The 23,395-nt window shown below is 40.3% G+C and overlaps 1 protein-coding gene across 1 annotated transcript in view; it reads left to right on the top strand.

The window, feature by feature from the left end:
• Nucleotides 1–22,468, top strand: part of LOC134528836 (putative uncharacterized protein DDB_G0290521) — a 48,973-nt gene extending 26,505 nt beyond the window's left edge. Inside the window, exons 2-3 of the mRNA XM_063362502.1 lie at nt 4,698–4,795; nt 12,611–22,468. Of these exons, the coding sequence (XP_063218572.1) occupies nt 4,698–4,795; nt 12,611–13,199 (687 nt within the window). The 3' untranslated portion in view covers nt 13,200–22,468. The remainder of the gene's footprint in view (nt 1–4,697; nt 4,796–12,610) is intronic.
• The last annotated feature ends 927 nt before the right edge of the window (nt 22,469–23,395 follow it).

Here is a 23,395-nt window from a genome sequence, read left to right as displayed (position 1 = left end):
TCCACACCCATAAACCAGAATCAGTCCCAGGATACCCATTTGTATACTACTAATATGAAAGAATAACATTCTTTTGGATTCATGTTCAAAATAAGTAAGTGAACTTACCGTCCGTAATTTTACGAAGCTAGCCGTAAAGTAACAAAGATCCCTGGATAATTTGTAACCAGCGTTCTTCGTAAATTAAAGGTAAACATTTTTACAGTCCATATGTTTAGCGAAATAATGACGTGAAATTCACTAGAAGTGGCACTTCTGAGTGATGATGTATGATCAATTTCGTCCCAAGATAACACTGAGGACACTTAAGTGCTACCATGTCAGTTGAATTCTTAAAACTTTTATGTTTTCTTTTTTAGAGCTGATGTGTTTGTGTTAAAAGTTTATTCAAAACTTTATATATTATTTCTTTAACAATGCCTTCCAAACAAATGTCCTGTCCAGCAACAGGTTCGTTGTTCTGTTTGAAAAGAGACCGCCAGTTAATCTCATATCTTCTTGTTCTAGCTCATGAACCTTCATCTTCCTTCGCTATCTAACCCAATAGTTGACTGTGACCATCTCCTACTTGTCCTAGGTTTTCTTCGATCTTGCATCGATAACACCAACCAGGAATTTGTAACGACATAAGTACACAATTGTTTATTTAACTTTGGTTTCTTAGGTAATTGTTCTTTCTTTTCCTTTCGATTAAATTTTTTTTAAAAAACTGCCAAGGTAAAAAAGGTCGGTTTGATGTAAAACCAAAAAGGAGAAATAAAGGTGACAGCGTGAAGCGCTGACTGAAAGAGACCAGGCACGAGGCGGAAAAGATGCCCATATAACGAAACAATCAGAAAGAGTGGTAGATTCTGGGAATGCAGCAGTTAAAACCAAATAAGATAAGCATTGTCTGGTCCAGAAAGACAATACAGCAGCACACATCACGATGGCGAGTGTAGCCTATCACCACCACCATTCTCTGCACCAAGCAGTATGCAATCAACTTCAGACAGTGCACGTACATGAAACATGAAAATTTCGAAAATGCACAATGGCAAGAATCCACTCGTTGACTAACCACACCACTGTTTCTCACCAGCATGTACTCCGAACGGCTTTATCTTGTGAAGGAATCAGTAAACAAGAGCTGCGAATGGGAAGTGGACCACTTAAAGATGCTAGAAGCACGGCTTCCATATCTGCGTAATTATCTAAGCATTCCCCTTCAGCCTTCGTGGTGTGGCCGACTGCATACTGAAACTGAAGACTCCCTGAGCGATTCCGCGATTCCAACCTCGTCCATGGACGCTGGCTGAGAGTCAAGGCGGCGGGTGGAATTCCGCACTTCCTGATGTCACCTCACGGCAAACAAGATGGCGGACACAGCCACAGGCCTTCAGCGTTGCCTTGATCGCCGCCATGACTCAGGCCATGCTTGGCAACCACGGAGCGCAGCATGAGACTGCGATGTGCGGCAAGCCGGCACTGCGCAGGGCAACTGCAGTGCAGACATGTGGCCAGGGGGCGCAACGTGTGTGGTTGTGAGATGCCAACGTCAGAAATATACAGTCAAATTTGAAATATCTTAAACATAATAACTTAAATAAAAAGTAATTTTACAAACATTCATAGTTAAGAATTTAATAAATAATTTATTAACAAGAGTGGCGTATTGAATATAATGGCAAAATATTATATGTAACTTTGGAATAATTTTTGTCAGTGTTGATTTATCTTGGTAGCGAAGAAATATAAACATGGTTGTTATTTGCAATACAAACAAAAAATACAGCATTTTAAAATAGAGTTTTGTTTGTTACATATTGCAAACACGATAATCTTGAACATTTGTGTTGAAAATTCCCAGCAACGAACGACTACAAAAAAAAAATTAAGTTTGCCAAAATTTACTTTCGAAATGTTAACGACTTTTAGGTAGTTAGTTGCCTATAAATATCGCACAGTTCGCTTATTTCCAAAGAAAATATGAGCTTTAGTTATAGCATTTAGTTTCGACTCTTTATCTTCCTTGCTCTGTGCATGTGGCAACAACCAGGTCAGTGTGGGGTCCCGCAGATGATGTCATGTTTGACAGACAGTATGCCAGAATGCTAACCTAGCAAGTTATTTCTTTAAATAAGCCATCTTTTCAATGTCCTGCTAAGTTAACATAATACATTTTTTCACAGCATGAACAGTCAGTCAAATTTCGAAAGCTTCAAGGCCAAGTAGTTCTGCTTTTCACCAACAGATGCCGCATTATGAGATGACTTAGAGTATTTGTGCTTTAAAAAAATCTGAATCCCATATGAATAACATTGTGCCAGACTTGGCAATTTATACTCCATCGACTTGGAACTAAACATATGATGTTCTTCACGAATAATTTTCTGGTGGCTACACTAACATTTTTTTTCCATCCATTAATCGTTTTTTGTTTAATATTGAGTTTAATGTATGTTTATGGTTGAGATAACAATGTGCGGTGCTCAGCTGCGTCAAGGAGTCCTTGACTACCTCACGGGTATAACTTGATGTAAGCTTTTGGACATACGCCATTGCTAAGCACATGTATGTCTGTAGAAGAAAACTACAAAAAACCCAAAAGACAAAAAACACAAGCTAAGCAACAAATTGCTGTTGTCAACAGGATATAAACACCACATAATATTCCATAACAGGAATATGGTCAACAAACAAAGAAAAACAAAGAAAAAGGAATTAACAGAACAAAAAAAACCTATAATGATGACAGCACAAAAATATTGAACCCAAAAAATTCAGCACAACAGTTGAAACGAGACAAAAACACGACAAAACGAAGAAACGAAACAAACAAAGGGGTATACCTCGACACAAAACACAGCAGGTCCTCCATGGAAAGTCACACGGCTCCACTCTGCCGTCTGCACGGGGAGCGGTCGTGTGCCTCCCCGAGGAAAGTGAAAACACGAGGAGTTCTCTCTGGTCGCTGGGTACCCATAAGCAACGACGCTTTTCTGCCAGAAGAAACGTGCAAAGTTTTGCATTTCTGGCAACTCTTCAAGAGATTGCCGTCGGCGGTTTCACTCCACGATTTACTCATGAATAGAGAGCCCTTAATGTCTCTACTGTCCAGCACCATTATTTACAGGAAACTACAAAACCCCAGCGTTTTATTTGAAATAAACTCATTTAGCTTTTTTTTTTTTTTTTGAAGTGAAACTTCTTTGGACGCGATGGGAGTAAAATTTCAAGGCCGAATTTTAATGCAACGTTTTCGTGAAACATTGAACTTTTTTTCCTAGCCTAAGTTAATCTAAGTGTGTGTGGGGGGGGAGGGGGGTTGTCCAGGTTAGAGGAGGACCTAAGTGTGTCTCAGGCCGAAGCCTATACACTCTACCATGCTGGGTTTCAACCATGCATAACAAGGGCGCGTGCATCGTGTGCTAATTGGGGTTTATTGGCCAGTCATTGCTGCTATTGTAGACATGGCTGACGCCCCTTTGGTTGCCTAGCCTGAAAGCTAACCAAAGTGACCCAGGTAAAATCTGCACAGACACAGGGAAAACCCTGGGTCGGGTCATGCTGGGATCAATTATTATCATGCATTAAAGCTAGCAAGAAGCTACTGTGCAAGAGGGAAAAAGGTCCGGGTAAGGAGAGTTGGGCGGGGCAGAAAGATTCAACCATGCAGGGTTTGGGCGCTTGGGCCTTGAGGCCCGCATTATTTTTTGGGCACACCTGGGTTATTGTTACCAGGGGCGGGCGACTTCGCTCGTCAGCCCAGCCCAGCTGCCCAGGCAGCCACCTGTGAAAAAGGAAATGGGTTGCTGTGAATATTCCCTTTCCCTAGCGCCAGAGCCGCGGCTAGGCCAGCGGGACAGCCTCGGTTCTAGCAGTGCTCACAGTGGCAAAAGGCGGCAGAGCAAGCTCCGCAAGCGGGTAAACCCACTGACTCGCCGACAGCTAGGCCTGGCTCGAGTGCTCTTGGCGGTGGGTAGACGAGCCAGTACACCGGCTCGAACTGCGGGCACACGGGGTTCCCGGCAGCCTGACGTTGCGCCATCTTCATCTTCCTTCTTCCAGTCGACAGCAGTGTACCTTTCAAGCCAGGGCGGGGGAGGGTCCCAAAATCCCCGAGACGGTTGAAGGCTACTACTTCCAGCCTGCAGTAGCCCCAGCCGCAGGTCCCTGAAGTCTTCCTTCCGAGTTCCGATGCTGCTCAGTTCCGTCGAGCGCGCAGCAGTCCGCAGTTCCGCAAGTTCCAGCCCGCAGTTCGTCTACACTTCGCATTTTTTCAGCACATCGAGATCCCCTGCGGTGCCTTCGCCGACGTTCTCTCACTCTCTCTCTCTCTCTCTCTCTCTCTCTCTCTCTCTCTCTCTCTCTCTCTCTGCCGTTTAAATCCTTACGACATGTTTCACTTACATCACGTGAAATGAGTTACACGTGCTCTTTTTTATTAAAAAAAAGAAGAAAAGTTTCCAAAGTGAAATTGACCGTATGCATCTTTCAAAACAACAAATCATAGACAATTGTGTCTTTCTATACCTCTGAAGCCAAAATTTTTAAGGCGACACCTTTGTACCACCAGGTTTTGACTTTTGGATATTTGTGCCCTTTTAAGGTTACTTACTTAGTTTTGCAACAAAATCGGCTCTTAGTTCCTTGATATGCAAAAGCAAAAAAAATTTTAAAAAAGTAAATAGTACATAGGACCTCTGTTTTTGCAGGGTTTGCGGCTGATTGTGTTGGCAGCAGCACTTGTGACGTCACAGGCCAAGGCTCATGTCTACGAGGACCCCGCCAGCGCGGCCGTGCCGTATGGGAGGTGAGAGAACCTCGTACTCGCTGTGTTCCAGCGAGTGCAACTGAACACTGGTCTTGTAAGGAAAAAGGCCTGTTTCACTCCCCCAAAGTAGTCAACAATCGCATAACTAGTAACCACACACTAAACTCTGTGCACGCAGCTAGCGCGGCCTCTCTGTACGGCAGATGAGCAACTCTCCTGGTCACACCAGCCACGTAATCTTTTCCAGCGAGTGAAACTGAACACTGGTATTGCGAGGAAAGAGCTATTTGAACTCGCCTTAAATAGCCATCACTCGCAGAAATATTAACATCACACTTATTTATGTAGACATTGCCAGCGCGTCAAGCCGTACGGCCTCCTGAACACACTAGGACTTGAGTTATATTATAAATACGACTGGTAAAGTATAAATTCAATAAAATTTAAAAAATTTAATTAAATACTCAGTTTTCAATATTAATATTAATGTATATCATTTAATTATTTAATTTAGTGAAATAAATGTGATAAATTTTAACTAACAATGAAATTTATAAATATGCTGATTGTTTAATCTAATTTATTAATTTAAATTATTAAAAATAATAAATTAATTTATAATGCAAATAAATAATTCACACGGGAATATAATCTCACTTACATAAATACACTTTAAAAAGTTTATAAACACAATATATGTCTCTAATATTCACAATAAATAAATGTTTTTAATGGTCTTAACCAGTATTCAATATAAGTGTAAGATTAAAAGCATATATATAATTTTTATTTGTATGAAGACTTTTTTTCATCCTGTAAACATTTCGTTGGATGGTAAAAATTCACTATCATTATTATTTAATAACGCGCCTAAAGAAGTTTAACTTCAAAAATATAAAGTTCGATATGCAATAAACTGACTAAACTAAACACTAAGCTGCAACAATTTGTATGTGAACTGACCTGCATCTGGTGGCGAGTGTTCGGACCAGCACGAGGGAAGGAGGCATTACACTGGACAACTGCAATGTCTGTAAACCTGAAGACTGTGTTTCTGACGTCTATGAGCGATGTGCTATCAAGAGTGTGGTACTCATGTCCAGTGGCGTAGCCAGGATTTGTGTATGGGGGGTGTTAAGAAGCATGCCACCCCCCCCCCCCCCGTATTAAAGCGGGGGGTCCGGGGGTCTTCCCCGGGAAAATTTGGATTTTAAGGTGTAAAATAGTTCTATTTTAGCAGTTTTCAGTACTTAAATTTAAATATTGTAATGGTAAAATTTTTATTAATTTTAATATGAAATTTGTTTGAGTGATGAATAAGAAATTAATTAAAGATTTGGTGCTAGGGGGGGGGGGGGGTTGAACCCTTAACCCCCCCCCCAATCCTGGCTACGCCCCTGCCCATGTCGTACTGTGGTCGTAGCAGCACGCATCCTTGTCCCCATGTCAACAAAACGGTCGTAGCTATCTGCAGACCCAAACCATGGATGGACTGCCAGCTGGCAAGCCTTCGTGCTCCTTGAGATGGAATGGCTCGTGGTGATGGCGCGGTCAGTTAGCTAGCCACCCAGTAATTCCCGGCAGGGTGGGGAACGTGGCGGACGTTGTTCTGAGGCTGTAGGTTTCTTTTGCCACTCCTGCTTGTTTTCAGCAACTCATTCTGTCGTTGGTCCATCACCCCATCTCACCTCTCGACCATCTCTCAGACCTCGATTCCTGCTAGTCTAGCTTCACCAATGTGCCGCCTCGCACAACCAAGCTGCTGACATCTTGGTTGCATCATGCTCTTGTGGCGAGAGTCGTAGTGAGTCGGTACTTGATGGTTCAGAGCCCACTATAGCCAGTAGTGGTAGTAGTATATATTGGTTCCTCCTGCTACTGGTGCCGGTGCGAGGAGCTGGAGCCGGTGTCCGCCATCTTGAATTGTGACATCATGGCGGCCATCTTGGACGAACTCGAACATAAATTGTCGTCTATTTTGGATGACCTTGAACCCAGCCGCCATTATGAATCCCGCCATTTTGAATTAGCATGTCACATCAGCCATTTTGTTTCCTATAACCTTCTGCTATTTTGAATTATGATGTAATGCCAGCCATTTTGTTTTATAGAACCTTATGCCATATAATTTCATAGAACTTTGCACCATTTGAATTATCACATCTAACATTTTATTTTTTAGAACTATCCACCATTTTTATCCCGCAATATTATTTTCTAGAACATTACACCATTTGGAATTATGTTTTCACATCCATTGTTTTGTGTTCTTGAAAATTCTGCTGTATTGGAATCCGCCATCTTGTATTCTGACATTTTGAATTATGATGTCATGTCTGCCATTTTATTTTCTAGAAATTGCATTATACTGGTTTTGCAAATTTTGAATTATATGTAATTTCCATCATTTTGTTTTCTAGAGCCTTCCACCATCTTGGATTCCACCATTTAGGATTATATCATGTCCGCCATATTGAAAATCTTTATTCAGGCCTATTATCTAAAATAATGTAAACCAATTTAAATTTATCAAAAATATTTAATTACAATTTTAATAAAATTTCAATTAAAAAACGCACGTAATTCATGAAGCTTGGAGTCCTCGTTCAAACTCAATGAGGTCAAAAATGTGATGAAGTGCCCTCCTCCACATAAGCTACCAGTAGACTGACCCTCTACAACTAATACCAATGCATACATGAACTTAATTCTACCCCAACCAATTCCCTGCCTACCCTCCTACCACCTCTTAACGAAATTAATTTTATTTTCGCAACATCCTCCCCTCAAAACCCCCTCCCCCGCATCGCCCAACACTTTCATTTATAGTCAAGCCCTACATATAGGCAACTATTCACTCAATATTATGAAACTGACTATCATTTTCTCCATGTAGTACAGTCCCTCGTTTCCATTTCTTCAATACTATGATTTAATACCCTCCACACAGATTCGTCCAAAAAATTACATTTTTCTCACTAGACAAATAAAACTTACGTCCATAGGTCTTTATGTGTTTTATTAAATTATCACTTCAACCAAACTGACTACTACATTTGAACAACTCAATATTTTCTGTAAAGGACTCTTTGCCGAATATATTTCTTATCATCATCTCTGAAACAATCATGCCCCATCAATATCACAAGGAAAAGGCTGGTCAGAGGAGAAACGTTATAGCATAGCACACACACCAAGTGCTAGTCACTCATGAGGTGAGGGCCGCGTGTTCAGTACCTACCTCACACATAGCAGCAACTTTGATTTTTTTTCCTTGCCTCGTGTAGGAAAGTGTATACAAATACGTATTAACTTAAAAGTATTCACATACTACTATTCTAAGTACCTAAATTCTTGTATGCTAACTCTCGCACACCTTTTTATAGAAAAAAATATAGTTCACTTTTGCTACTTGTTTATTTTTATTCAAGGAAGCATTTCCTTCAGCATCAGAAAATATTTTTCGTATGTTGAGGTTTGGTTTGTATTGAAAGGTTAAACTCTCATAATTCCTGAACTGCGAAATTTGTCTTGACAAATTAGCCAATTTACACTTGTATACTTTGCAGGCGTCTCTAGCTAATATTTTAATTCCAGAAGGTTCCAGAACCCCTTCTACAGCCTTTCTCATAGCATCTGGATCAATCGGGGGCCTCTCAATGCCACACTTACTTCTTGGCATAGTGATCGGTAACAAATATAGGATAGCATCGTACCTGGGAACATGTTAAATGGTACATGATGTTGTGTGTGCCAAGGTACAAGAGGTAGCAACATTTTACGAACATGGCGGCCTGAGCTAGTGTTTAGAAGAAAACTTTAATTATATAATTTGAATATACTCATCACAAGTACAGCAACAGACTCTAAGTGATAATACAGCTTCGTTTTCGGTAAAAAAAAAACTTAAAGAACGACGGATGAAAAATTTACTTTCGATATTTTAAAAACTGTATCAGCAACACAACGCACAATTTCCAGTAAAAGAGACAACTGCCGTCAGAGACACCTAGCATCATTCTGCACAACCTAGTGATGGATTTAGTCGACTAGGTGGTGACAAGTCATAAAATCCGCAAATGTTACAAGTACAGTATGCTCAAGGTACAACAGTTACCCCTACTGCGAAACCGTCACTTTGAAAATTATAAAATTCAAAAATCTACAGCAAGCCTCCTTCTGGCATAACACATTTCTCATGTGCACGGTGTTCTTGTTACATACGTGATCAGTAACAAAGGAGTGAGTAACGCGAACAAAGAGTTGCTTACCGAGAAGTTTGGATCCCACTGAAGCTATCCATCGAGAACACCAGGTTATTCAAAAGGTTAGAAGTTCGGTAAATTGGATAACATTATTTTTATTTTTAATGTCGATGCAGTAGTGTACAGCGATATACGTCAGGATATGGTTGTAAGGCCAGTAAATTATCAGAAGTCTACTAATTTTTTTTTTAAGGTGTTGTGAGCTCATTTCAAAGAAGAACAAAAACAAGTTCCTAAATATTTGCTCTAATATTATGTCATTACCTGTGCCAGCACTTTACCAGCTCCATAACGTATTCAACACACGAGCGCTCACGGACACAAATTATAGGCTCAACACTCACACATATACATTTATGATAACCAATTTCATCACATAACCGATTCCAGTTAAAAAAATTTAATGCATTCAGATGACATACTTAGGAAAAAATGATGTTAGTCGATAGGTCCTACAGCCTAACTGGAAAAAAAAAATACCTAAGATGTAAACGATATGTGCATTACAGACCTCACTTAAAGGCAAAGTTACTTGTCACATGTAGCTATGCACATAAGACAAAAAAACGTAAAGTATGTTTTGAGAAATTAGTTAAATTCTTTCAACCTATATTTTATTTTAACTCAGACATTTACATACAGTAAAAATCTGACACTTTTATATATATATAGTTCGTATTCAGTTCTCAGTCTATGCTACATACACCTTCCTTTAAAAAAAAATATTTAAAGTTCCTTTTTAGAGTGAAAAAAAAATACAACTATTTCATACATATCTCAAAACACTTGTTCAGAGGTTTTATGCCTTAGAGGTCTGCAGATGATGTCAGAGCCCTACCTTAACAAACTTTATAACGATTTTTCAAGTGAAATTTTCGTGTGACTTGTACCCCATACTTACCACACAGAAGTTGTGTACGATCAATATTCCTCCCACAATGATTTTCATGGATTTGTGTACTTCGTAGTCATTCAAAACTTTTTACCACAGTAGCGACATTCATGCAGCAGCAAACCATCACATTCCGAAGCTTTAGCAGTAGTTTGCGATGACGTCACTCTTGCTAAAGTTGTACCAGAAGCTGATTTCATTACGTCTTTAGAAGCTTCAATTTTACGACGATGATGCAGTTGTTACAGATAACAGAAATCCTTCACCATTACAATTGGTTCCTCGTTGTGCAGCTTGCAAATGAATTTAGCTTTTACAGTGACCAATCAAATAACTCTTCTGCATGCATAACAACCACATTTGTCACAGGGGAAACGTCGCACGATTAGCGTTCCTTCTGCAGCCACGATTTTCGTGTCATCTTGCATTTTGTCGATGATTAAAATTTTGTTGCAGTAGGTACCTACTTTCATTATTTTTTTAATATTAAAGGTATTTTAAAGACTTGCAAATATAGATGATGTTTTAATTATATTCAAACAACTAACTACACAGTGTGTATACTCATTATGTTTGAGCTCACAAGAGGACTAAGAGTCTGTGAACCATGCAACCTTAATAATCCGGACACAATTTAGACCACACAAATACGTAGTATTCTGATTACACACAGCTACTCATAACTCCAACTGGCTCCAAATGACTACCACACATGACTCCCAATCGCTACAATATTTGACCCTATAGCGAGGTAGAACCAAATACAAGTACTTTTATCTGTCATTCTCAGTTCAGGAGGACTTCAGCGTTGATACTTGATATATCTACAGCCACTACATGGTCAACGGTGAAAATCTGTACCTACCCAGTATCGATCCTTGCCATGCCTTACGGCAACAGTCTCTGAACCAAGAGACAAATGACCATACTAGTCATGTTTTTGCTTGACATAGTATACATTGACAAATATTTTCGTAAATGACCCACAATAATATCAGGTCACTAGCATTAATTTACACACATACAATTAAACAAGCACATTCGACCCCGAACTTACATTCATCAGTCTACTCGGCTACACTCAGCTCACATACCACTGAAATATGTCAACTAACAACCTATCATTTGCTTACATTCAGAAATTAAACTGCCTACTAGATGTTAGTCGGACGATTCCAGCAGTGGTCATACTCAGCGAAATTTACACGTGTATAGGGCCAGAAGTATCCCAACCATGACTTAGCTACACATTAGACTACACATACATGATGCTGGACAAAAGTAATTTCGATACACATTATACAATTCTTTTTTTGCATCGACCAAGAATCGAACCGAGGACAGAATCGTTAGAATCAATCAAATAAATATTAATAAGTAAACTTTTGAATGATTTTTGGATATTTTTCTGAATTTTTAGGTTTATAATTACATAATTTCAATATGGCCGACAAGTTGGTCGAAAAAATGTCGGATGCTACTACAGCCTGGTAACTAACACTACTGCACTCTAGTGGGTAAAACATAAAACAATATGACTGCAGCGAACTCTAGCAGACTAAGTGTTTAACTAGTACGAGCCAGTGATCTGCTGCAAAGTGAAGGGTCCAGACCGCCGAGACCGTATTTATGGACTAAAAGAGGGCGAGGAGGTAGGGGTGAGAGAAAAATTAAGGCTGGACAGACTTATAGTCAATAGTATTAAAGGCACAGAGGAGACCAAAGCAATTAATAAAGCGGTTAGGGTGACAGCCACTAAGAAATGAGTATAGTAGGAATTATTTTAGCCAATAATATTAAAGCCGAAGGGGGACAATAATATTTGCATGAACAAAATAATAGGAGAAAGGGGGAAATAGTTGCAAGAATAAAATAATTTTTGTGCGGAAGTTTGGTGGGTGGGGAAGTTGGGGTAGGGGTGAAGGTTAGGGTGGAATTAAGTTCACATATGCCATGGTATCAGTGGTGAGGGGTCAGTCTGCTGGTAGCCTATATGGAGGAGGGACCCATTGCCATTTTTTGCCCTCACCAGGTTCGAACTAGAACTTCAAGATCCATGATGTAAGTGCGTTTTTAATGAAAATTCTATTAAAATTGTATTTGAAATATATTTTTAGAAAATTTAGATTTTTTAGAAAATTTTAATAGTAATTATGGATTTTCAATATGGCGGACATGACATCATAACACAAAATGTTGGAATATGAGATAGTATAAATTTCTAGAAAACAAAATAGCAGTCATGACATCATAACTCAAATTGGATGAACCAATATGGCCTAATTTCTAGAAAACAAAATGGTGAACCAGACTTCATAATTCAAAATGTCAGAATCAAAGATGGCAGAAAGCTCTGGAAATAAAACGGTAGATGTGATGTTGTAATTCAAAATGGCTGAAAGTTCTAGAAAAATTATATGGGGAATGGATCTGAAAAAAAACTAAATGGTGTATATGATGTCATAATTCAAAATGGCGGCCGGGGTCAAGATCAAGGGTCAAGGTCATCCAGCATGGCCGCCCTGATGTCACAATCCAAGATGATGGACACTGGCTCCAGCTCCTCGCACCTGCACCAGTAGCAGGAGGAACCAATATACACTACTCCTCGGTGCATGACCGTGAGACGTAGCACCATATCAAACCATAGTTAGCTACTTGTAGATGAAGCTGATGTGTGTGTGTGTGTCTGTGCAGCTATGTGTTTGCGCCGCACGTGGCTCCTTCCCCGGCGCCCCTGCTGGTCTTCGCCGCGCCACACGCGCCACACCACGCGCCACACCTCGCGCCGCATGCGGACCCAGTCCCGGCGCCTCTGCTGGTCTTCGCCGCGCCACACGCGCCACACGCGCCACACGCGCCACAGCACGCGCCTCTCAAGGTGCTCGTCTCGCACTTCCCGCCGCTGGTGGAGGGCCTCGTGCAGCGCGTGCAGAACTACTTCTCCACGTTCACGCACGTGAACGGGCCCGAGTTCTGGCCGCAGGACGCGGCACGTCCCGCCACCACCAGCACCACCAGTAGCACCACCAGCAGCACCACTAGCACCACCAGCACCACCAGCACCACTAGCACCACCACTCCAGTGCCCCCCACCACGCCGGCCCCGCAGACGTCTCCTGGTGCCTTGTTCGGCGGGCCGGGCGACTCGGACAGCCCTCCGGGTCCCAGCTCCAGCGACCCTGAGGGCAGGTACAGATACAACCCTCCTGCGCGGAACCCCTTCACGTACACCGCGAACTTCCAGAGGTTCACGCCGCAAGACGGATACTTCCGCAGGTCGTAACACGCGCCACGCGACCGTTCTTCCACTCTCGGTCACTGCACCGGCAACTATTTCAAATATATTCTCAATCTCGCAGTTTCATGCAACCATTTAATGTGTCTTCTTATTTATAAGTGCATTTAAATCTGCATACAGTCCCAAGAAGAATCATTACCCAAACATTTTATCATAATGTTTGGATACCGAGCAAGATTTGCCAAAGATAGTAAAGAATTTATATTTAAAGCAGGTTCTGGACATTTGTTGCATATCAAACAAGCTTTGTTGTTATGTGAAAGTTCTTCAGTGAAGAGGATCTTGTGAACTTTGAATTAATTAACATGATTTGCTTTGGACACAAATTTTACAAAACTGTACCCAAAATTTAAACCGACTCATAAACCTAAGTGTGATGTTTTTATTTGGTGTGAAATACTTAGTTTATGAAAGAAGAGCACTGACCAGTAAAATTAAATGATAAGGTTAAAGGTATATGTTTAACCTCTTGATGTGGATCTGATGCCAAAACCGATGAAATAACTTGGCCAAGAATTTTCTTGTTTCATCTCTACCTTTTCAATGCTTAAAACAAAATTATTCATACGATACAAAATTACATTTAAAACTCAGTATCGCAACATTCTAAACTTAAAGTAATATAATTACTTTCCTTTAGCTTGTGCCATTATCCTGGTTGATTTTCGGCCTCCTTTACACAGCCTCTTTTGTCCAGAGCAAACTGCTGCCATCTGCTTGTAGCTGATCCATTCATCTTCTGTGTGATCTTCCTGAGGGGCGAGAGTTCTTCAGTATGCCCTCAAAATCCTTTATCAGCTATATACTCTCATATTTTTTTGGACATCTCCTTACCACATCAGTCACTTTCCACAAATCTCCCGTGTCACTTGGCATTGCATACATTTCTCAGATTTTAGCATTCGTACGTATCTTCCAATCTCCATTAATTTGTGAAAGACATGTCCCGCTGATGTATTAGAGTACAGGTCTGATAGCACCTACTATTGATGATTTATGGAAGGAGCTCTTTCTGCCATTCAAATGGAGCTAGCAGTCAGCATCTAGTGCATTTATCAAAACTTTCTCCAGGACCAAATTATTAAACTAAGTGATAGAAGCCCAACACTTTTCCTTATGCCGGTCCTAACTCCAAAGAGGTTGCAACGTTTGGCTCCCTCCAAATTGACCGTGTTTGTGGAGCTCATCACACGCATCTTTTTTTCATATATTTGGAATATTGAATTCTCCCATAATCTTCCAGATATTTCCTTGGATGGTACTGTCGTAGGCTTAAAATTAGTTATGAAGACCAACATTGTAGTATTATAACTTCTCTAGTTCAAATTAATATTAATATGTCGTATATATTAGATTTATCGAAATACATTAAGGGAAGGAATGCTAGGTATGTATTGCACCAGTATTTTTTCCCCCCTGAATTGGGTTCCGATTGTCTTAAATGAAAAGTCACTCAGTGCAAATAGCCAATTAATTTCAAACTGAGGTCTTGTTTCAGCTTTTAGTTAAAATTAAAAGTGAGAGCCTAATATGGGTTCACATATGATTCACAATGGTCAAAGACAAGATGTTCAATTTATTTTACTTTTAACGTTATGTTATTGCGAAAAAAGTTATTTAATTGGCAGAGGATTTCGGAAAATTTACTTATATATTACAAAATTCATTTTACGATGTAAATTGTATAGTGTTAATACTACACCTCGAATTAACAAGATTATCCAGCGCGTATAGAAAAAATTTATGATATTAGCATGTATTATTGTTATTCTTTGAATATTAAGGTCCCTATAGACTTTTTCTTTCGAAATTCTTTCAGATATGAGATATGATATTGACGATAACAGCTCATGTTTGCTTGAGGTAGCCAAACACGCATTATCACGCAACTTGGTGATTATTTACTATCTACCCAAAGTGCCTTTTCGTCTCCTTATATTGACTTACAACAAAAATAACTTAAGTGATAAAGGTTAACCAAAATTGTATCCAAGAAAAATTGTATGTTTTTATATTGGTTTCCAGTAATTGTAGCATATGCTTGTTTTAAAGGCATAATCTCTTCATGCCCTCTCCCTAAATTTAACGTCAATAAATTAACATAAGCTGTAAGGTTTAAATTGAAACTAAACTAAAATAGATACATATGCATTGTCTAAACACTAATGTCCATTTAGATATGTCATTGTTGTGACACATATGCAAGGGTTTCGTCATGCCAATGGTTATTTATTTACCTACATTTTGTAAAGTTTTGTAAAGTTAATACTTGTGTGTAAATATACTGCTTTTAAGACAACATTCAGTAAAAAATTAAAACAACCACGCATTGAACTATAATAATAATAAATCAAGAATTAAAGTTTAGATGGATATCATCTAATAAATAAAAAAAAGTCTATATGATGCGTTTGAATTATTTCATATTTTTTCGCAAACAATATTCTATTCGCAAAACAAAAATAAATAAAACATTATTTCATGCCTATTAAAATATATTGATGTTTAATATATTTATTTTTATTTTTATATGTAGATACAATGCATTGGTCTTTTTATTTATTGACCAATAGAACATGAATTTCTATGCTGTTTATATATTTTTGCAAATATATATTTTTTTCTGGCAGTGATCGAACTTAACTTATTAGCCAACGAGACTAATAGACTGAAATAAATGACTGTGTTAATGTCCACTTTTAAAAAATATTTGAAATAATTCAAGCAATTCATGACTTATAAAGCTTGCTATATAACCCAATGGGAGAAAAAATTTACATTTGGACCGACTCTATCTAGCATCATGCAGATGAATGGTTTTGTATTTGCCTCAAGCTTTAATTATTCAGTGATTTTTTAGCAGATAGCTAAGTTTTAATTACATTCAAGCAGGAACCAAGTTTATTAAAGACATGTCTTAAGAGATCGAGCGGATAAATACACAGATTAAATCTGTGGTAGAACATTCTTCTAAATGCCAGACTAACAAATTCACATATTTCAAAACTATTAACTGTATAAGAATTAAAGTTTATAATCATTTATTTTAAAATATAAATATTAATAATTTAAATTAAACATGTCGAAAGCCATTAAAAATTAAAACAAATGTTCCTTTATATATAAAAACCAACACAAGAACATATAAATATTTGTTCTACCGTAAGGAGGATATCACACTTTGTATTAAAGTAGGTATTATATCCACTGCAGGCCTACATAACTCCCACTGCCCCGCAGACATAACCAGGGTGGACTCAAAACCAACTCACAGGTACCGCTTCTAATAGACGCCATCCTCGTCTCCCACTGATCAAAAGACACATCTAGGTTAGACTCGAGTCCGACTCGCAGCTACCGCTTGTGATAGACGAAATCACTCTCATTGCCCCACAGACACCTACAGACTATAGTCCTTCCCTACTCATAGCTACCACTTATGAAAGACACCATCTCCATCTCCCACTGCCCCACAGACACCACCTGGCTAGTCTCCGGTCGTACTGATATCTACCGCTTGTGTTAAATGCCATATCCGTCTTTCACTGCTTCATATAAACCATCAGGCTCAATTCATTCCTGTTCATAGCTACTGCTTGGGTTATATACCATTTCCATCTCCTACTGTCCCACAGACATCTCCAGGTTGACTCCAGCCCTAATCATAAGTACTACTTGTGTTAGAAGCAATAGCATTTTCCATATAGCCTCCAAGACAAGAAATATCTAGACTCCATCTCTAATCATTGATACCACTTTTCTTAGAAGTTATTTCTTTCTCCCATTGACTCGCAGACACCACTTGGTTAAATTCCAGCCCTAATTATAAGTACCACTTGTCTTATATGTCATCTACGTCCCTCACAGCCCGAAATGGATTCATATTACCGATAACTTAATGACTATTATTGGTTTGAGTTGTAATGGCAAGTGCCATATTGTTGATGGTCAATTACTAAGGCGACTAAACGCACCTATGTTTGCATGGCAGCATGGTGGTACAAAATACTATGAAATAGTAGGACCTCTTTGGTATGAGGTATGCCGTTTCTAGCTAAGGTATATAATATAAACCTTTTTTTAGAATTTCTACAGTATAAATGCCTGTTCACACTTTTATCACACCTTTATAAATCTTATTTTAGTATTTCCACTGGAGCTTATCTTGACCGTCGATATCTCTACTTTTCGCCTCAACACACTGCTTTGCACTAATCACACATCCAAGAAGAAAAAAACACCATTCTAGATGCTTTGTTCTCCTGTGCTCCGATGTCCCGTTATTGGCACACAAAGATTTTCGCTGTCTCCCCTTATGGTTCCCCAAGGAGTCTCTCACCCTCTTCACTTTACTAGTCTCGCAGGTCATCCTTCTTGTTTACATACCTCTCAGCTCTGTTCTGGAAGGGTCTCGCAACCTTTTGAAGTGTCGCATCATAATAATTCTCGACTTAACACTCGATGCAGCGAGAACAATGGCATCCTAGTTACACCACTTTATGCAGACTTTGCTCTGAGAATAAGCCGAACTCTCGAGAAAGGTAGAGAGAGAGAGAGATGCTGCTGATAATCGGATCACTGTTTAGCAGTAATAGATGGACGGGCACTGCCTGCATGGCGTACATCCAACACGCTGGCACGCAGGCTAGCTGGCCAGCCTCATCGCTAGCATACTCGTAACACTCCTCCCTCCTTAAACCTGTCCGTACTGAACTAGAAACACATCTCTCCTGGAATATTCCCTCAATCGGTTCAAATGTACCACTTTAATTCCTTCTCTCTTTCCTCTCTGGATGCGGTATACAACATCATTAAGCCATTTCAACACTTCGTATGGGTGTTCCCACACCGCTTGAAGTTTCGGGCATTTGCCTTTCTTCCATGTGGATTTTATAGCCACACCAAATCACCTTCCTGAAATCCGGTCGAGTTAGCCTTTAGGTCGTACTTTGTTATCATCTCGTTTCAGTACTAATCGAAGGTTTACGCGAGCCTAATCTTGTATGATTACTATATGCTATTTTAGATGATTAGCATAGGTGGTGGTAATGATTGGCTCTTTGTGAGGATGGCTCAACTTGATGTTACAGGGTAGCCTTAAATCCTGTCCAAACACAACACTCAAAGGAGTCAGTCCAGTCGAGACATGAACAGCAGCCCTATCGGCCATCAGGAATAATTGGATGTGTTGATTCCAATCTTGTTTGTGGTCAGCCACAACCTTAGCAAGGGGATCCTATAGGGCCCTGTTGAAACTTTTCACCATGCCATCAGACTTAGTACTTAAGGTTGTAGTCCTGATTTTCTTTATCCTCAATACCCTACACACCTCCTGGAATATAGTCAATTCAAAATTGTGGCCTTGATCTGAGAGCAGCACCATCGATACCCCGAATCTGCAGATGAGGTTGTTGACTAGCGAGTCCACCATGGTGGTGGCTTCCTGGTTAGGAAGAGCACAAGCCTCTGGTCATTTATAGAAATAACCAATTACCACCAGAATATAATAGTTCACATATTATATCTAGGTAAATGTCCAAGCAATGGCAATAGCTATACTCTCAAATGGGCCTTCAACAATGTAGGACCTCAATTTTCCAAGACTAGGGTGAGGCCCTTTACTGGCTGAACATGTGTTACACTATTAACACCAAACTTCTATGGCACCTCAACCAATAGTATTGCTAACAAATGGTGGTTAGAGTTTTGTATACTCTAAAATGACCACTTGAGGTTCCATGATGCTTTTCTTTCAGAACAACTGGTACTAGGCTCGTCGGGAGAAGTAGCTGCATGGTAACCACTTTCCCACTTGGATTATTCCATGCCCTTTTCAATAACCCATCCATCATCTTTAAGAATCCCATTTTTCATAATAAAATTTCTCAGTCCGGTTACTGGATAGCTCATGCCTTGATGGGTGTCATGTATTTCTGTCTAACTAGCCTATAATGGGCCCTAGGACAGGGTCTTATCGCTGTGCCACATTTGGGCTTACATGTTCCCATTTGCATTTGCAATCATTGCAGTCTACATTACATGGTCGGTGAGAGAAGGCATCGGCATTGCCGTGAGATCGATGTTTCATGTGTTTGATTCAGCAATCATACTGCTTAATATGCTCAATCCACCCAGCAAGTTGTCTCTCTGGGCTCTTTAACTGCAAAAGCCATTTAGTGCAGAATGGTCAGTGTGTAATGCAATAGTTGCTTTTGGTATTAAAGCTGACTCGTTCGCTTCCATCCAGAACTAGGAAAGTACACCACCTAGTACGTTTGCATCTATGTCAAGTATATACTCTCCATCTGATGGGGGTAAGCAATTATGGGGCTAGTACACAATGCCTTGTTAAGGTTGTTAAGGGCAGTATCACATCCAGAAGTCCACAAAAACTGTATCTATTCTTCAAGCAGTCGATGCAATGGTATGTAAATAACTGTGAATCCAGACACAAAGTCCCTATTGTAGGTACAAAGGCCTAAGAAATTCCTTACCTCCTGCTTATTTTTAAGTTGAGCTCACTCCTTAACCGACTGGATCTTCACAGGATATGTTTGCACTCCCACCTTAAATATCATATAACCTAGAAGTGTTACATCATCTTGGAATAAAATCACTTATGGCTTAACTTGAATTGTGCATGGTGGAGCCTATTAAAAACTTTCTAAAGATTTTGTAGATGCTCTTCCGCATCATTTCGCATTACAATAATGTCATCCAGACATACCAGGCATGTTTTCCACATCAAGCCATGCAACTCAAGTTTCATGTTTCTTGTGGTCTAGTTCTAATATTGTTATTATTGTCTTGATATTTGTGTTCCTGGATGCATTTCGCGCCGATTATATCTCCAGGGCATGAACCAGGCATCGAAACTCTTCTTGTGGTGGGACAAACGAAGTGTTTACTGGACCTCTGGATCCACTGGTCCATCTACAAATGCACTAGTAGCTAGCTGCTGTCATAGCTCTGCAAGGGCTTCCAAGGTGCACAAGCCTCTTGATGCCAGCCACGAATTCCTGAAGTGTTTCTGAGGATCGATGTTAACGAGGTTTTAAAGCAGTCCTGTACACCTCGCCCAAGGGGCAGTCATCATACCTCAGTTTAAGAGCTCCTACTTATAGAATAGTCCTTATGGACCGGAAATCGTATGGTGTGCAGAATTTTGAGGAAATATCCGCGCAGGGCCAAGACCCTCACTCCAATCATTCACTTACGCAGCTGCCTCGAACTTTCACTTATAAACTGCCCACGAAGATTGGCTGTCGAAGGTGCGTGGCTTGAATTTTCGGTGGCCAATGGTTAGTGCCTTATACCTTGACTTCTCCAACCACACTCTTCCAGTTTGCATCGGCTGTAGCTTCTTTAATCATCCAACGACACTACTCGCTTACAGCTTCTACCTGCAGTTCATTTGCCTGTTCAAGCTGAATTAGCTGTTGCCCTTGTCTGGCCAGTTGTTCTCGTTGTGTGAGATACTGTTTCAAACAATGCACTTTGCCTTCAAACTGAATGATGGTTTAGTCTATTTTCTTTTTCATTACTTGCTGAGCAGCCACTTGTTCACTTGGCAAGTCTTCTTGCGCAGCCACAAGCTCGTTTCGCATATCATCTTGTGCCTTTTGCATTTTGTCAGTTTCACTCTTCATGGTATTATTCACCTCTTCTTGTCTGGTCTTTATTTAATTATTTATTACTTTTTGACAATTATCAATTTTATTCTTCGTGTCCTTCTTGTTACTCTATGTTTATTCCTGACTACTCCTCAGTTCCTTAATTTCATACTTCAGTTTCTCTTGGCGATCCTTAATTTCAACCAAGAAAGTCATTATGTACCTATGTTCGCCGGCCGCCATCTTCCTTGTCAACATGAACTGACATTTACATCTATTACACTTAAAACTTACTGCAGTTCCTAACACTAACTTTACTATAAAATAGCTAAATTACATTTTTTATGATTCTTTAAATATTTTAATTTTTTTTAAATTCTAATCAAACATATCCTAAAACTATTAATAAGGGCTATCCCACTTCTGACATTAAATATGCGTGGGGTAAATAGGTCCCGAAGGATAGCCCAATTAAATAAATAATATTTTATATACTAACCAATAACTACATTATTTCCTAAACTGCAACAATCTAAATATCTGTCCTCAAATTAATCACGCCTACGTAAGTCCACTTTTTACCCTTCCCACTGGAGCTCGGCTAGACAGTGGCTCTTTCTGCTGTTCGTCTCTTACTGCGCACCTCAGTCTGAATACACTGCTTTGCACTACTCACTCATCCGCCGCACACACAACATCGTCGATGCTTAAATCCCCGATGCTCCGATCTTTACACACGAAGCCTGCCGCTGTCGCCCGCTATCGCTCGCCAAGGGGTCGCTCCTCCTTTCCACTTCACTAGCCTCCTAGGTCATCCTTCCCGTTTATATACCTCCAATCCCCGCCCTGGAAAAGTCTGGCAGCCCTATGGAGTGTCTCGTCATCAGAATCCTCGACTTCGACTTAACACTCGAAGCTGCGTGAACAATGGCGTCCTATTTACGCCACTTCACTAGCCTCCTAGGTCATCCTTCCCGTTTATGTACCTCCCATCCCCGCCCTGGAAAAGTCTGGCAGCCCTATGGAGTGTCTCGTCATCAGAATCCTCGACTTAACACTCGAAGCTGCGTGAACAATGGCGTCCTATTTACGCCACTTCACACCGACGGATCTCTGAGAATGTGCCGACCTTCGAGAAGGATGGGGAGAGAGAGAGATGTGCCGCTGCTAATAGAGGGACGAACGCTACCTGCATCACGCCCCTCCATCAGGCTGGCACACGGGCTGGCTGCGAGCTTCGTCGCTAGCGCCTTCTGAGAATTTGATCTTTCAATTTATGTGTACAGCTGTATTGTGAGTGAAAATGCGTGCTTTAATGAAGGTATTGTAACCTTTATCTTAACCTCTTGAATTCTGTCTAACATGAGATGTTAAGTGTTCTTGTAAAGTAAATTTGCTGGATAACTTTAGCTTTCAGAGTAAGAGACGAAACTTATATCTTCGAAAAAAAATGAATTTTAGGGATTGTTTTAATCTGTAATATCACTTCGACTATGTGTAAACGAATGTTTCCGTGTCTTTTATTCTGCTAGTAATTTTATTTAACTATGTGAATTGTTTCAACAATATGGATTTTTTAAACATACATAATAATAGAATAGCTAAAATATGTACAATTAAGATAAAAATAAAAAAAACACTACTGAATTCTGTTTCCTTTCATCAGCGTGTTCAAAAATACCACTGAAAATCGGAGTGCTTGGAAAATTGGCTTTACTATCACAACTAAACATAAAGTATTGTGTTACCTTTCGGACATCACTATGTCTGCCTCTGTTATTATCAAATTGTAACGGAAGTGCGTCTGTCTGTTTCTTTGTTTGAGTATCACACAAAAACTACCAAACCTATTTTGATGCAACATTTTGTGTTTAAAAGCTTATGATTACAATTAAAAACTGGTATATATTTTATCTCGCTACGATGTTGGGAGACGAAGATATAACAATAAAACCACTTTTTCCACAACCAAGTGCAACCAATATAAGGTGAGTGGCCATTGCACTAGTTGACACGCGGGGGAAACTCGCCACCCGTCGGCTGGTTCCTTTTATACCAGCGGAGGTCGCGCTTAGAAGCACACAGAAGCCTCATGTTACAACGCAAGAGTCCCCGACCCGATGGCGCAAGCCTCGTCCATCCCCTGAGGCGATGGCCCCAGAAGTCTCCAGACATCCCGGCACTCTGCGGGGCTCGGGGCTTCGGGCATTTACCAGGCAGTCTTGGAACCTTCCAGAGAGACCGAGCGACGCCTTGCCCGGGGGAAGGTGGTAGGAGGTGACAGGCCCGACCGCGCTCGGTGATTGATGTGGGGGGGAAGGAGGGGGGAAGACCGTGGTTGACAGGCAGCTAATGGCCAGGCGACACGCACCTCTCTCGCTGGGGAGGTGGACGGGAAGGGTTTCGTGGCTTCCCGGAATCCCGTGAGCTGTTCAGCCTGCGACAGGCCTAGAGCCTCGAGCCGCCCAGAACAACACTTACTTTACTATAGCATAGGTATGTATTTTAACCTATACTTATTTTCCTGTAATGTACGACATGTATACAAAAATTCTTTTTAAATGGTTT

This window comes from Bacillus rossius, chromosome 2 (genome assembly GCF_032445375.1).
Source record: "Bacillus rossius redtenbacheri isolate Brsri chromosome 2, Brsri_v3, whole genome shotgun sequence".
Classification (NCBI taxonomy): domain Eukaryota; kingdom Metazoa; phylum Arthropoda; class Insecta; order Phasmatodea; family Bacillidae; genus Bacillus; species Bacillus rossius.
Note: the sequence above shows the minus strand (reverse complement) of the source record. Positions and strands in the feature narration are given on the sequence as shown.